This window comes from Anomaloglossus baeobatrachus, chromosome 6 (assembly GCF_048569485.1).
Source record: "Anomaloglossus baeobatrachus isolate aAnoBae1 chromosome 6, aAnoBae1.hap1, whole genome shotgun sequence".
NCBI classification, from domain to species: Eukaryota; Metazoa; Chordata; class Amphibia; order Anura; family Aromobatidae; genus Anomaloglossus; species Anomaloglossus baeobatrachus.
In genome coordinates this window covers 83630991-83648355 of record NC_134358.1, presented here as the reverse complement: position 1 = coordinate 83648355, position 17365 = coordinate 83630991, and the positions used below count along the sequence as shown (strand labels likewise).

At 42.4% G+C, this 17365-nt stretch overlaps 1 protein-coding gene across 1 annotated transcript in view; it reads left to right on the top strand.

Annotated features, from left to right (window-relative positions):
* The window catches only part of VPS13B (vacuolar protein sorting 13 homolog B), a 1405890-nt gene that overhangs the window by 1037651 nt on the left and 350874 nt on the right, over positions 1-17365 (top strand). Inside the window, exon 34 of the mRNA XM_075353076.1 lies at positions 390-1080. Within this exon, the coding sequence (XP_075209191.1) occupies positions 390-1080 (691 nt within the window). The remainder of the gene's footprint in view (positions 1-389; positions 1081-17365) is intronic.

The window sequence follows — 17365 nt, the reverse complement described above, 5'->3', positions numbered from 1 at the left end:
ACTGGAATAAGACTCAGATCATATAGCAAAAACCTGCTGACAAATTCCCTTTAGTAAGGATTGTTAAATGTATGGCCATTTTAAATTGGCTTTATATGACTCTAGACTGTCCCTATAAGTTTTATAGGGACAGTCTATGTGCATGTATTTTGTTATTCCCTAGTTGTTATCACATATATGAGTCTTGATATGACTCTACATCGATCTGTCTTTGAACCTTAAGGGATTTTTTTTAATATGGTATTTCTCAAATTGCTGTTAACTTTACCCCAAATTGTAATTTGAGTACTAGGAGGGAAAAAAATATTCTTGTTTTTTTTTTTAAATTAGGCAGTGTAGTATGTAATTCAGTGACTAATCTTAAATACTTATTTGTCTTTGTTTTTTAGGTTTTTAATCATGAGCAACAGAAAAAGGATAGTACAGATGGCCGTACAGTGGACACATCATCTCGTTATAGCGGAGCCCAAGACAGTGGGATTGGTAGTGACAGTGTGAAGATAAGAATAGTTCAGCTTGAACCACAAAGTGGCACAAGTCATCACAGAATAGTGAGACCCTCCAAGCAGTCATCAATCGTGAAGAATCTGAATTTTATCCCATTTGATATATTTATTACTGCCAGCCGCATATCCTTAATGTCTTACTCGTGCACTGCTGTGCCTAAATCCAAAGTGGATAGTAGAGACAGTGAAAAAGTGAGCAAAAGCGCCTTGAACCAGTCCGCTACAGAATGTGAGGAAACACCCGACAGACCTGTGCAGTCATGTATATCCTCAATCACTGCTGAGGACCTTCTTGATAGCAACTCTCCTGCCGCAACAAATGGAAAAACCCGTCTACTTTCTCTAGAACGTCTGCATGCCTCTACAAGGTCTTCTGCTCGCCAAGCCCTGGGCATCACAATTGTGCGTCAGCCTGGCAGAAGAGGAACCGGAGACTTACAACTGAACCCTTTTTTGCATTTTGTTGTGTCCCAACCTTCTTTACTCATAAGCTGCCATCACAGGAAGCAGAAGGTGGAAATATCACTCTTTGACGCACTCCTCAAGGGCGTAGATCCTGAATACAAATGCACAGGTATGGAGGTCCAAAGTAACCAAAGGTCATATCTGATTTGTACATTGATCTAGTTTGCATTGCTAATTCCCGAATATCTGTTCAGTTTTCTGTTGAATTATAAAATGGAGCATAAAGCATATGAATGATTGGTTCCAACCATAACAAGCAAGACCTGTCGTCTGCTGCAGTGCCAGCTGTCAGTCAGTGTGGGGGCGTCCTTACCGGTGACTGTAATTGCTCCTGGCAGGCCTGCATAACTGAAAGCCAGTGGTTCCTGGAAGAAATAAGGTTAATTTTCTCCCAGAGGCCGCACTTTCAGTTCAGCAGCAGCCAGACACCTTCATAAAGCTATTAACCTGATAAATAGCCCTATATTTTCAGGTTAAGAACATAATTCAACCTGACCGGTTCTGTTTAACCCCTTCCTGACATTGGACGTACTAGTACATTTATTTTGCGGTACGTTCCCGCAAATGAATGTACCAGTACATCCTGGTGTTCGTGTGGGCACAGGATCTGTGAACGCACCATCGCCACCGGAAGGTTGTCTTAAATAATAACTGAGCTCCCGCTGCCCCAGCCAAGGCCGGTGCCCACACCGCGCCTGGCTGTTTAACCCCCTAAATGTTGCAATTACAGCATTTAGGAGGCTCGGACAGGAAGGGGGCTCCCTCTCCCACTCGATCTGGACCCCCGCGATGTGATTACAGGGCCCAAATTGTTCTCATGGCCAGCTGAGGTCAAGTGATGATCTTCGGGTTATCTGGCTTTGGTGGCCTGTTAGACCATGCCAAGACCATGCCATGCCTGTCAAACTGACAGTCGTAATGCATATGCCATGCTTGTGCATAGCATTGCATTACACTAGTGATCAGACTAATAAAAGTTTATGTCCCATAGGGGAACTAAGTAATAAAAAAAAAAAAAGTTTAAAATAAAAGTTAAAAAATATATATTTAAAAAAATCCCTTTATAAATAACAAAAAAAAGGAAAAAATATTATACCAATAAACATGTATATTTATGTAAATATAAAAATCAGCAAAAAAAACAAAAAAAACCACACATATATTTGGTATCTTCACGTCTGGAACGACCCAATCTATTAACCTGTCACACAAGCTAACCCTATCAGCGAACACCATAAAAAAGTGGCATAAATTAGGCTTTTTCATCAGACTGCCAGAAAAAAGTAGAATAAAATTAAATAAAAAAAGTCAAGTATAAATAAATATGAAAGGTTAGTGTTACTAATTTTATTAAACAGGTTAAATATAGGGACCCCCATACAGCAGTATGAAAAGTCATGCTGGGCATTGTCTAGCCCAATTTGGTCAGTATGACCATTGCACAGACTCAAGTAACCAATATGGAAATAGGAGAACTGGAGTCAAAAAGTGCCAATAAAGTGAATATATTTTATTAAATACAATAAAAAGATGTGCAAACAGCAAAAAAGAGGTTAAAAACACATAGGGGTGTGAAAATGCATAATCAGGATCAAAATGGTGGACAATAATCACAGATGGCCAGTTGGAGTAATATAGATCAAGCAAAAGGGCAATGTTAGAACAGGCATAAACCAAAAGGTATACAGATAAAGTGCATGTGCAATGATACATGTAGTAGCCTGCTCAAGCGCACCCAGATCAATTAATAAGGCATAATACCATCCAATGAATGTTTGCAAAACATTCAAAGACAAAGTGGCCAGTGCATTATAAAGTGACTAATGCATGATCCCAAAAACACAAGAAGGAGGCTCCCCCATACCCCACCAACGTACGTTTCGCCTAGTGAGCACCGTGCTCAAATTCGGCTTCCTCAGGGAGGGAGAAGGCAGCGCTGCCTTATTGCCCTTTTGCTTGATCTATATTACTCCAACTGGCCATCTGTGATTATTGTCCACCATTTTGATCCTGATTATGCATTTTCACACCCCTATGTGTTTTTAACCTCTTTTTTGCTGTTTGCACATCTTTTTATTGTATTTAATAAAATATATTCACTTTATTGGCACTTTTTGACTCCAGTTCTCCTATTTCCATAATTTTATTAAACAGTGTACGCCATTAAAAAGAAAGAAATCTGAATTGCTGTTTTTTGTTAATTCTGTTGCCCAAAAATTTGAAAAAAAAGTATCAAAAAAAGTCATGTGCCTGAAAATGGTACCAATAAACACAGCAATCATCACACAAAAAAACAAACCCTCAAATGACTTGTCAGAAAAAGGAAGAAATTATAGATCTCAAAATATGGTGATGCAAAAACTTTTTAGAGCGTTGTTTTATTGTGTGATAGAAGCCAAACATGAAAATCCAATATAGAATTGGTATTACTGTAGTCACACCAACCCAAAGAATAAAACCGCCTTATTACTTATACCACATGGTGAATAGCATAAAAAGATTTCTTGACCTGCTGTTGATTATTTTATTCTGCCTTCCAAAGATCACAGTAAGGTGAGGCTCACATTTATCCTATGTTCTACTCTGAGCGCTTACACTGGGGTTTATGTGTAAATCTTGGAAATTGTCTTTTTCATTCATTTTTGAATGGTGCTATTCTGTTTTCTTTTTTATATTGTTGCCAATAGGATTTGAGATTTGTTGATGGCTTTGCACCCAATGTTATTTTATGTATGCTGTTCCTATTTTTATTTTTTCTCTGTCTGTCCACACATACACACTGCGCATACATACATGCATACATACATACATACCAGCCTGTCTGTTCTTCAGCTTTAGGCGGGCTTTGCACGCTGCGACATCGGTAACAATGTGTTACCGATGCTGCAGCGATAGTCCCGCCCCCGTCGCACGTGCAATATCTAGTGAAAGCTGGCGTAGCGATTATTATCGCTACGGCAGTTTCACACGCACATACCTGCCGTGTGACGTCCCTCTGGCCGGCGACCCGCCTCCTTCCTAAGGGGGCGGGTTGTGCGGCGTCACAGCGACGTCACACGGCAGGCGGCCAATTGAAGTGGAGGGGCGGAGATGAGCAGGATATAAACATCCCGCCCACCTCCGTCCTTCTCATTGCAGCCGGGAAGCAGGTAAGGTGATGTTCCTCGCTCCTGCGGCTTTACACACAGCGATGTATGCTGCCGCAGGAGCGAGGAACAACATCGTACCTGTCGCTGCACCGGCATTATGGAAATGTCGGAGGCTGCAGCGATGATTCGATAACGACGCTTTTGCGCTCATTCATCGTATCAAAAAAATTTTACAAGTTGCGATATCGACTGCGACGCCGGATGTGCGTCACTTTCGATTTGACCCCATCGACATCGCACGTGCAATGTCGCAACATGCAAAGCCGCCCTTAGACTCTTACAATTAAGAGACCTTTGGTCACATGACTGATGTCACGAAAGGTCCTTAAACAGTCTTAAAGGGAACCTGTCAGCAGAAATTTTGCATTAAACCTAAAAGATTCCCCTTCTGCAGCTCCTGGACTGCATTCTAGCAAGGTTCCTGTTGTTATTGTGCCCCCTTTTAGACCAAAATAAATACTTTATAAAGTGGTAGCTTTTCCTATGCAAATCTTGTTAATTGTACCCGGGGGCGGGCTGTGTGGTATCCGTTATTCTGCCTCCTGCTGCTTTACGCCGTCCCTCATCGCTCAATTTCATACCTCAGGACGCCGCCCATTGTGCCCGAGGTTTCGCGCATGCGCCGTGCCACTCTAGCGGGACTGTGCACAGTGTGACCGCTGGTGACTTGTTGCGCAGGCGTGAAATTATGGGCGGCGCTGTGATTTTCATCAGCAAGTACCCGCCCATAATCTCGTGCTTGCGCTTTCACCTCTGCCTCCACCGCTCTGCGCAAGCACTGGCCAGATGAATCCACGTCACCTCTTACCAAGATGTGAAAGAGGTGAGGTGGGGTCATCTGGCCAGCCCTTGTCCAGAACGGTGGAGGCAGAGGGGAAAGCGCGGGCACGAGATTATGGTACTTGCTGATGAAAATCACAGCGCCGCCCATAATTTCACGCAACACGTCACCAGCGGTCACACTGTGCACAGTCCCGCTGGAGTGGCATGGCGCATGCGTGAGACCTCGGGCGCACTGGGCGGCGTCCTGAAGTATGAAATTGAGCGATGGGGGACGGCGTAAAGCAGCAGGAGGCAGAATAACGGACACCAGACAGCCCGCCCGCGTGTACAATTAACAAGATTTGCATAGTAAAAGGTACCACTTAATAAAGTATTTATTTTGGTCTAAAAGGGGGCACAATAACACCAGGAACCTTGCTAGAATGCAGCCCCGGAGCTGCAGAAGGGGAAACTTTTAGGTTTAGTGCAAAATTTCTGCTGACAGGTTCCCTTTAATCTCAGAATACAAAAGGTAGGCTCCCTAAGAGAGTAGGGGCCCTGAGAAACTGCACAGTTTGACTCCCTCTAATTTCAGCCCTGATTGTACCTAGGGCTTAATTGTGGAGTGGGGCTTATATTTCAAGCCTACTCCTAAAAAACTGTGAAATCATGCTAGGGCGTATTTTCAGGGTATGTCTCATTTTCTGTGAAACACGGTAGTAAGCCAGGTAGTCGACTGTCAGATATTAAACATGCATTGGAAATTGACATGTTGATTGTTATTGACAAGTTGCTGACCTGTTGGGTAAAGGAAAATAATCTCCTGTAAAGCTGATGATTCATTGCTGCTTTTCGGAGCAGATTATCTCGTCAGGGTTTTAGAAAAGCGTGGTTACATCCTTTGTGGGATCTCTGGTGGCCATATGGTTTTGACACACAACAAAAAAAGTCAATGCAATTTTTAATTTTTTGGACAGAAAAGGATAACTCAGATTATTCATCAGTGACCGATCAGTATGGATCAATTGTTGCAACTTTTTGAGATTTTTTTTTTTTAGCTAATATATAGTTTTCAAAAAATCTGCCTTTACAGCATTCATGGAATAGGACAAGGCACAGACTACAAAGCGTGCAATAAGCGGCGATATTACAATACCCAACAATTATTTTCAATATGAAGCACAAACTTTCATGTGTTTTTTGTTACAAGACTTAAAGTTTTAGAGGCGGATGAAGATTATCCAATCAGAAATATTGCAGTAATTCAATATCCACATATAAGCTTTTGGAAACAGATCGTTCTCATCGGATAAAAAGCTTTTATGTACAATGACTTTACTTGAAAAATAACATTGTTTTAAGAGATAATCTTGTTTTACTGTCCCCTAAAATCCAGATAATTTCTACTCAACCACTTCCAGAGGAAGATGAGTATACAAAATTTTGGAAAACATCAGGGTATCCTGGAAAGTAAGCAGTGCCCTGCAGAGACTGACATACTACACAACATTTGTTAGCTTAGTCATGTTCTGAACGTAAAAAGCCTTTACTACTATGAATACTATGACATATATGCATTCTTTATTTATACAGTGTGTCCACCCATATCCTGTCCACCGCCATTAACTTGAGAACGGCGGCAGCTATAGGCATAGAAGTGGTGTCTAGGTATAGTAAAGTAGCCATGAGCTATGCAATGAAACCACCTATAGCGCCACCTGGTGGAAACAACGGAGTTAGCATTTTTATCTCTAAAACGGAACGATATAGAGAAAAAAGTGAATTACAAAGTTGTAGGGCATCATCAATTCAATCCGAATCGACACTTTGCATACAGAAATGCTATGATTAGAACGTGTAAAACTCACAAGGCTGTGGACGTGAAGCGATACCTCATGGAGATCTTCCTACAAGTCATTGGGTATGGTGGCTGTGTGCACTGGCCTCCACGCTCACCTGACCTGACCCCATTCGACTTCTTTCTGTGAGGTCACATCAAACAGCAGGTGTATGCGACCCCCCCACCAACACTACAGGACCTACGATGATGTATCACAGATGCTTGTGCAAACGTGTCACCTATCATATTGCACAACGTGCAGCAAGATACAGTATGCTGTCCAGAGTCCAGATGTGCATTGCAGCTGATGGTGGCCACTTTGAGCATAAAAGTTAAATGAGCGCCATATGCGTGACCAGCATTCAATGTTTTTGGGGGTCATGGTTTTCATATCATAGCACTTCTGTATGCAAGGTGTCGATTCACTTTTTTTTCTCTATCTCGTTCCATTTTCGAGCTACAATGCTAATTCTGTTGTTTTCCACCAGGAGCCGCTATAGGTGGTTTCATTGCACAGCGCATGGATACTTTACTATACCTAGACACCACTTCTATGCCTATAGCTGCTGCCATTCTCAACTTAATGGCGGTGGACAGGATATGGTTGGACACACTGTATATTAGATTTATGGGGTAAAAAACTGGAACAAAAACATCAAAAACTCGCTTAGTGAAAGCTTATTGGATTGCCTTCCTTTGCGTCTTTTACATTTGTGCTCTGCATTTTGTATCGCTGTTGCAACAGCTATGACAGTATACAGGTATTGCAGTTTTAAATTGGCAGAGAGCTACGGTTGAAGGCCACCGATATACATTTGGATAGCTCACATCACTGGCGGACACAGACAAAAAAGGGCGCCTTTGCCCGCACAGTATATGGGCCCTTTTCAGTCCAATGAGTTATCAAAATTCACAATTTCACCTGCTTTGGAGGTAGAAATGGACCCCCTTAGCTCTTGGGCCTCTGTGCTGTCTGCACAGGTTGCACCAATATGTCCACCCATTGCTCACATCAAAGAAAATACGAAAATCTATAAAATGTATCGAAAATCGGGCAAACTAATTTAGATGATGGCAGACACAACTGAGTTTGCAAGGCTAAGTAAGAAGGGGCTTTCTACCAAAGGATTGATATCTCATATTTGTAAGGTGATAAATGATTCCCTTGTAGATCCTTTTTTGGACGGGAATTATCACCTTAGACATGGCAGATTATTTAGAACATGGCGGTGAAAACTTCTATATTCACCTTATACATGGAGAATCAACATAAAATTCTTATGTTCTGGTATCACACGCCAAAGCTTCTTCAGAAGCTCAACCCCCCATTTCCAGAAATTTGTTGGCGTTGTGGAACCTCTTCGGGTACACTGACTCATCTTTCGGTCCTGTTCCAGATTGTCTGGGTTCTGGGATTCAGTTAAATCTTTGGTTGAGAGGGTGTTATAAACAGAAGTGACTGTAGATCCCTTGACACTACTAAAAAGAGCTGCTCTTAGGCCTTTTGTGCACACTGCTGTTTTGGCTGTTTTTTTGCTGCGTTTTTGGTGCAGTTTGTGGTCATAACCTGCATGTATGGCCTTCCACAGCAAAGTCTATGAGAAATCCAAAAGGATGTGCGCACGTTCCTTCTTTTTTTGGTTGCAGAAAAAAGAAGCTGCCTGTGTCGTCTTTTCTGTTTTTTGCCCTGTGTTTTCCCATCAACACTGGCAAAAAATGCAGGGGCATAAACACACCGAAAACACGGCAAAAACACGTTTTTTTATGCGTTCTTTGACCAAAAGTGCGTTTTTCTGCCAGAGGGTGCGTTTTTTCTTGAGGAAACAAAACTTCTGTGTGCGCATATACCCTTACAGTGCTTTGCAAAAGTATTCACCCCCCCCCCCCCCCGACACCCCAACCCCTCCCCCCCGTGAGCTTTTTCGAGTTTTGTTACCTCACAGCCTCAAACCACACCTTTTGTTTTTTAGGTTTACATCAGTTCATGTAACGAACATGCTTACAACACTGTTGATTTTCTTTTTATTGTGAAGCAAAAAACAAATTGGACAAACTAACTGAAAACTTCAGTGTGCATAATTATTCACCCCTGAAAACTTCAGTGTGCATAATTATTCACCCCCCTAAAGTCAGGACTTTAAAAAAACCTTCTTTTGTTGAAAGTACAGCTGCAGGTCGCATTGAATTGGTCTCCATGAGCTTTTCACATCTTGCCACTTTGATATTTGCCCAATCCTCAAGACAAAACTGCTCCATCTCCTTCAGTTTAGATGGTTTCCTCTGGTGAACAGCAATCTTCAAGTCTGACAACAGATTCTCAATTGGATTAAGGTCTGGGCTTTGACCAGGCTACTCAAATACATTTACACATTTCCCCTTAAAGCACTTGAGTGTTGCTTTAGCAGTATGCTTTGGGTAATTGTCTTGTTTGAGGGTGAATGTCCATCTCTGTGTCAAATCACTAACAGACTGAAGACCATTTTCCCTGTACTTACTGCCAAAAAACATCCCAAAAGCATGATGCTGCCTCCACTGTGTTTCACTGTGGTGATGGTGTTTTTGGGGTGAGAAGCAGTGTTGGTTTGGCACCAGACATAGTGTTTACTTTGATGGCCAAAATGTTACATTTCGGTCTCATCTGACCACAGCACCTTCCTCTATACCAGTGTTAATCAACTCCAGTCCTCAAGACCCACCAACAGATCATGTTTTCAGGTTTTCCTCAATCAGTTTTCAGGCTTTCATTAAGGTTGCACAGGTGATGGATTATTCTTTATCTAATATTGAGAAAAACCTGAAAACATGATCTGTTGATGGGTCATGAAGACTGGAGTTGAGAAACACTGCTCTATACATTTGGGGAATCTCCCACATGACTTCTGGCAAAATCAAAATGAGCGTTCCAATTTTTGGCTGTAGGTAAAGGCTTTGTTTTTAAGCCCTTCACCCCACTATCACTATCAGCAGTAGTTAACACTGTACACTTAATTCACTATGTACAACCATGCTATATAGAAGCAGATCTAAGGGTACCATCACACTTTAGCGACGCACCAGCGATCCCACCAGCGATCTGACCTGGTCAGGATCGCTGGTGCGTCACTACATGGTCGCTGGTGAGCTGTCAAACAGGCAGATCTCACCAGTGACCAGCCCCCAGCCAGCAGCGCCGTAGAAGCGATGCTGCGCTTGCAGGGAGCCGGCGTCTGGAATCTGCGGACACTGGTAACCACGGTAAACATCGGGTATGGTTACCCGATATTTACCTTGGTTACCAGCGCACACCGCTTAGTGCTGGCTCTCTGCACTCGTAGCCACAGTACACATCGGGTTAATAAGCAAACCTTTGCTTATTTACCTGATGTGTAATCCGGCTACATGTGCAGGGAGCAGGGAGCCGGCACTGGCAGCGTGAGAGCGGCGGATGCTAGTAACTAAGGTAAATATCGGGTAACCACCTTGGTTTCCCGATGTTTACCTTGGTTACAGCTTACCGCAGGCTGCCAGACGCCGGCTCCCTGCTCCCTGCACATTCAGATCGTTGCTCTCTCGCTGTCACACACAGCGATGTGTGCTTAACAGCGGGAGAGCAACAATAAAAAAATGAACCAGCAGTGTGTGCATCGAGCAGCGATCTCACAGCAGGGGCCAGATCGCTGCTCAGTGTTACACACAGCGAGATCGCTAATGAGGTCACTGCTGCATCACAAAAACCGTGACGCAGCAGCGATTTCGCTAGCGATCTCGCTATGTGAGAAGTACCCCTAACTCTGTGAATGAGTGTGATGTAATATGTGTAAGTAGGTGAACAGTGGGCCTTCAATGTCAATGTTACTGGCGGGCGCACCCTTCAGTGTCATTGTTACTGGTGACTCTTTGGCACCACAGTCTCTCAATACTCGCAGGGCAAACTATCCTTTTTTTTAAGTTGGAAAATTTCCCTACATCTGATTAACTCCTTATGGCCACTGAGACAGGTCAATCCAGGCTGCCAAATACAAGCCTATTGCTAATATTTTACTGGCCTTTTTACACCGGCCAACAAAGCAGTGATGAGGACAGAACGATCCTTAATATGATCGTCCTGTACCTATATAGTATCTTGTTATTGGCACCACATCACCTTTTTGCATGGGGTTATGTTCTGCTAATAACGACGATATTTATATGCTTGCACCCGACAGTCAAGCATTTTTCTTGTTTTTAACATGATGGCCGGCCTTTTTAGACAGACCGAATCAGACAGGGCTTTCCTAGAAATGCTCAATTATAATATTATATATATATATATATATATATATATATATATATATATATATATATATATATATATATATATATAATTATATTAGTATAATCATTGCTCACATAAATGGGTCAATACGTCCCGCTTACTAATCTAGATGTAATAGTTTCGGCTGTGAACCACTTACTATAAAATGCTGCAATATTTTGCTGCAAGTACAAGTGAAGCATATAAAAAAATATGTTCTTGCCATGAATTTATGGTGAACCTCATATGGTCATACCTTGCAAGTTTTGGCCATGGGGCGCATACCTGCGCCGCATGAGAATCCAGCCTTTAGAACTCTTGATACAATCAGGAACTACATTTTTTTAGTGGGTTTGTAAGAAAACATCGGGCAAGTAAGGGTCTTTTAATACTTACACTACAGTATGAAAGTTTGGGGTCACTCAGACAATTTTGTTTTTTCCATGAAAAATCCTACTTTTATTTATCAAATGAGTTACATAATGAATAGAAAATATAGTCCAGACTTTGACGAGGTTAGAAATAATGATTTTTACTTTAAATAATAATTTTCTCCTTCAAATTTTGTTTTCGTCGCAGAATGCTTTTTTGTAGAAATTCCAGCTTTGCAGACCTTTGGCATTCTAGCTGTTAATTTGCTGAGGTAATCTGGAGATATTTCCCCCCATGCTTCCAGAAGCCCCTCCCACAAGTTGGATTGGCTTGATGGGCACTTTTTGCGCACCATACGGTCAAGCTGCCACCACAACAGCTCAATAGGGTTGAGATCTGGTGACTGGGCTGGCCACTCCATTACAGATAGAATACCAGCTGCCTGCTTCTTCCCTAAATAGTTCATGCATAATTTGGAGGTGTGCTTGGGGTCATTGTCCTGTTGTAGGATGAAATTGGCTCCAGTCAAGCGCTGTCCACAGAGTATGGCATGGCATTGCAAAATGGAGTGATAGCCTTCCTTATTCAAAATCCCTTTTACCTTGCAGAAATCTTTCACTTTACCAGCACCAAAGCAACCCCAGACCATCACATTACCTCCACCATGCTTGACAGATGGCATCAGGCACTCTTCCAGCATCTTTTCAGTTGTCCTGCGTCTCAAAAATGTTCTTCTGTGTCATCCAAACAACTCAAACTCGATTCGTCTGTCCATAACACTTTTTTCCAATCTTCCTCTCTCCAATGTCTGTGTTCTTTTGCCCATATTAATATTTTCCTTTTATTAGCCAGTCTCAATTATGGCTTTTTCTTTGCCACTCTGGCCTGAAGGCCAGCATCCCGGAGATGCCTCTTCACTGTAGTTGTTGACACGGGCGTTTTGCAGGTACTATTTAAAGAAGCTGCCTGTTGAGTACCTGTGAGGCGTCGATTTCTCAAACTAGAGACTCTAGTGTACTTGTCTTGTTGCTCAGTTGTGCAGCGCGGCCTACCACTTCTCTTTCTACTCTGTTTAGAGCCTGTGTGTGCTCTCCTCTGAAGGGAGTAGTACACACCGTTGTAGGAAATCTTCAGTTTCTTGATAATTTCTCTCATGGAATATCCTTCATTTCTAAGAACAAGAATAGATGACAAGTTTAACATGAAAGTTCTCTTTTTCTGGCCATTTTGAGAGTTTAATGGAACCAACAAATGTAATGCTCCAGAATCTCAACTAGCTCAAAGGAAGGTCAGTTTTATAGCTTCTCTAATCAGCAAAACTGTTTTCAGCTGTGCTAACAAACTTGCACAAGGGCTTTCAAGGGATTTCTAAACATCCATTAGCCTTCTAACACAGTTAGCAAACACAATGTACCATTACACCTATGTAGATATTGCATTAAAAAACACGTTTGCAGCTACAATTGTCATTTACCACATTAACAATGTATAGAGTGTATTTCTGTTTAATTTAATGTTAGCTTCATTGAAAAAAATGTGCTTTTCTTTCAAAAATAAGGACATATCTACAGTAAGTGACTATAAACTTTTGAACTTTTGTAATTTATGTTTATTTTTTTGTCCAAGCTGAAAATGTTTAAGCCAACCATTTGTTGTGCTATATACTTTTATGTAGTGTTGTGCTCCAAAATCTTTTTAAGGGAGTTATATAGGAGTCTTAGGTTTTTGTTAGACATTCTAAAATTTTAATTTGCGTTTTGCAGTTGCTGCTTAGTGTTGACTTCCACTGCTCTCCCCTCTATCAGTATACCCATATCCTTATTTATACCCAGTTCTTTTTAATTCCAAAGGGTTTTCCCCATAAAATTGTACTATATGGACTTGAGGTCTGTGTTGTAAATTGAGAAGTGCTCACAGTCCATCCAAGTTAATGGGATTCATGAAAATAAGTAAGAGACCAGGCATGATATTTTTTTCAATGAAGAAAAACAAAAAGCCAGCACTAAATGTGCACTTCAGCACTAAAAATTCCAATCTGTACTTATTATAAAAAATTTTGAGATTTTTGGCAAAAAATTGCAGTTTCTTGAGCTGCCTCGCCACGTCACGGCAAATCTCATTTGAGGCAGTCCTACACTAAAATATTTTTATAAAATGTGCCATACGGCCTCACATATGAATAGTAGAACTGCTTTTACCAGCACTCACCTGGTCTATTTCAATCCCGTACCCGTGACTGAGTCATGGCTGTGGGCGGGACAGGTCCAAGCAAATGCTGCATGAAGTATTTTTTTGACTATAAGACGCACCCTTGTTTTAAAGGAGGAAAATAGGAAAATAAAATTTTAAGCAAAAAACGTGGTCATGACACACTGTTATGTGGTGAGGATCTGCTGCTGACACTCTCATGGGGGTAATTTCCCCAAATTCTCTACTAAGGTACCCTATCCTGGTAATGATCCTCCTGCCTTGTGTATTATCCCCATCCTTGTATATATGATATGTCCCCCATCCTGGTAAATACTCCCATCCTGATAAATACCCCCAACCTGAATCCTGATAAATACCCCCTTCTTGATAAATACCCCCATCCTAAATCCTGATAAATACCCCCTTCTTGATAAATACCCCCATCCTGGTATATGGCCCGCATCCTGTGGCACACATAAAAACATAAACGTTTATACTCACCTTTCCTCACTCCACGCAGCATCGCTCGTCTTCCTATCTGTGCCAGCAGCAGCGCTGCTGACCTGTGTGGAGCTGTGCACACAGCTATGATGTCATCGCTGTGCTCATCGCTCTCCACACACATCAGCGGGCAGGCAGACAGGAGGTCATTGCGATGCTGCAGGGAACAGTGACCAGTGAGTATACTTGTTCACTGCCACCCGCGCTGATGAAAATACGCGGGGGGCAGTGAATATAGCCACACATGTTCACTCGAGGCCATAGGAGCCAGGGATGATCAGGCGGGCCGGCTGTTTAGTATGCAAGCACCCCCCTGCCCATCATCCCGCCCACCTCTCAGTGCTGGCTTCAGGGCTGAGAGATGATGGGCGTCAGGATGCAGTGCATATGAAATGAGGCTAATGAGCGAGCCCACATGGTCACGGTAGGCGCTGCTACAGCCTGCTCCTGCTCCCTCTGATGACCCTCTCCACCACCACCGCACCCCTCTTCCCTGCAGCCATCGGACTATAAAATGCACCCCCCACTTTCCCCTAAAATTTTAGGGAAAAAAGTGCGTCCTATAGTCCGAAAAATACAGTAGCTAATCAGTGGGTGGTCAGAGTGCGACCACAGGAATTCCTTAATTCAGCTTGGAGGATCCTTAGCACTCCCAATTCCTGCAATCCCTTTATTGTCTACCTAGACCATGGTTTTTGTTAATCTGTATTTGGTGCTGTAGATAAATTCTTTTCACCTTTATTTTGCTGAGCCTACGATGATGGCACCCACATCTAATGCCAGATATTGGTTAACAGTGATGCCAGTAGAGCAGGCATTCTGGTTTACTAGGCCATTGCACTTAGCGAACAGCTTCTTCTTCTAATATCTGTTTATAAATGAAGAGTAGAGGCATCTAAGGTATGCTATGGAAAGTAGGAATAGTTTTGTCTTCTGCCCTCGTCATTTTAGAAAAGGGGGGAAAAAACAGCTGAGGAAGGTATTTGCATTCATTGATCACAGCATGTTTCAGGCTTATGAGGATGCTTGTTGCTATCCACTAGGATTAAAAAAAAATCTCCGCTTTGATGTTTTTCACGCACACTTTGTACATTTTTGATGTTTTACCTTTAATCACAGAGTAGGCAGCTTGTTTTGGCAGCCGATCTTGGCTGTGGGCAGGAACTTGTGAGTTATGCCACATTCTGTACACAGAACTTCAGATGAACTCATAATAATGAAACTCCCACAGAGACAAATTCTGTTCCGCAACTACTGTTATTATTTTCTGTTTGATGGAGGTCAAGAAATAGTCTCAGAAGTGGTTTACAATTGCACATCCACTTTTGTGGCTGATGCCTTCCAGTGCTCACGCGTTATAATAATAATTAAAAAAATCTATATATATATATTATATATATAAACTTTACATTGGTTACTCGTCTTATCCAGCTGCATTTTCCAAATTGCAGAGTAATCAAATGTTCTCACTTATGAAGAAAACAGCAAGTTGTTTAGTCTTGAAATCACGGCTTTTGATCTCCATAAATGTTTACCTTTAATCTTAAGTAGTGGAGACATCAATGTTCTTCTGGTCAAGGTCGTATCTAAGCCTTGACCTTGGCTCTAAGGCTAGTTCCACATATTTGACATTCAGTTTCTGCTTACGAACCAAAAAGTCTGAAGCGATGGTGGGATTCTTTGTCCAAATTCAACAGCCTCATGGGCACATATGATGCTGTCCAGTTAAAGTCAAGAGATCCCTGGCCGGTCCGGTCATTGAAGTCCATATTTGGTCTATGAATGTTTGTCGTTGAAAACTGGCCTTACATAGGCAAGCAAACCATAAATCTATAAATGAGCCCTTTCCTTACCTTTTAGGCTATGTGCCCATGGGAGCTTGTTTCTGCGGATTTTGCCGCGGAAAACCTGAGGATTTTTCTGGATTTTCCAGATAAATCCGCAGGTTTTAGCATGTACAGTCACTCCCCATGTTATCCTATGGGACATGGGGAGTGCTGTGTCCACGCTGCGGAAAGTGCGGCTGCCGAACATTTTGCGGATGTAGGCATCCGCTTGTATAATTGCATGTCAATTATTCATGCGGAATTACCTGCGGATGTCCCGGCCCTCCGCTATGGAGATAAGAGGCCAGGACATCCGCAGGTAAGCCGCATGAATGTCCGCATGTTTCCCGCAGCTATTCCGCTGTAATCTAACAGCTAAAAATAGCTGCGGACGCCGGCGGGCAGCTGCGGGAAACATGCGCTCGTACCTGCGGATACATCCGCAGGTACGAGCGCTCGTGGGCACATAGCCTGAGACTTGCCTGGGCTAGTATACAGCCCGTGCTGCCCACTTCCAGTGCTGCATCTGTAGTTGTATGTCACAGCCCACTCACTAAAAAAGGCTGCATACTCTATTCTGGGCAAATTGGATAAACCGGGACACATTATACTATAAGGAGGGCTAAGTGGGGCTCATTATAACATATGGAAGGCTTTATGGGGCCAATTATACTATATGGAAGGCAATGTGAGACCTATTATACTATATAGAAGGCAATTCTGGGCTCATTATATTATATGGAAGGCAATGGGGGGCATTATACCATATCGAAGGCAATGTGGGTGCATTGTATAGTATGCAAGGCAATGTGGAGCCCATTATTCTATATGGAAGGCAATGAGGGGGCATTATACCATATTGAAGGTAATGTGAGGGTCATTATACCGTATAGAAACCAATATGGGGGCATTGTATAGTATTCAAGACAATTCGGGACTATTATACTTCATTGAAGGCAATGTGGGGTCATTAGACTACAAGGAAAGCAATGTGGGGCCCATTATACTATATGGAAGGCAATCTGGGGCCTATTATACTATATGGAGGGCAATGGAGGGCCATTATACTATATAGAAGACTAAGTGGGGCACATTATACTGTATGGAAGTCAATATATGGCCAATTATACTACATTAAAGGCATTGTGGAGCTGTTTATACTACATGGAAGACAATGTAGGGTCTATTATGCTATATGGAGGACTGTGTGTGGCTAATTATACTGTTTTAGGACTAGGTAGAGCCTATTATACTACATGGAAGGCTATGGGGATGCATTTTAGTATATGGAGGGTAAGCCAATGTGAAGCCCGTTATACTACTTGGAGGGCTAGAGGGGGCCTGTAAATAGTGTGCAGGGTTTGTTGGGGTCATCAGACTGTGTTGAGAGGTATGGGGGCCATTATACTGTATGTATGGGGTCATAGTTGGAGATTCATACCGTGTTGGAGTCACTATATTTTGCTGGGGAAGTAGGGGGG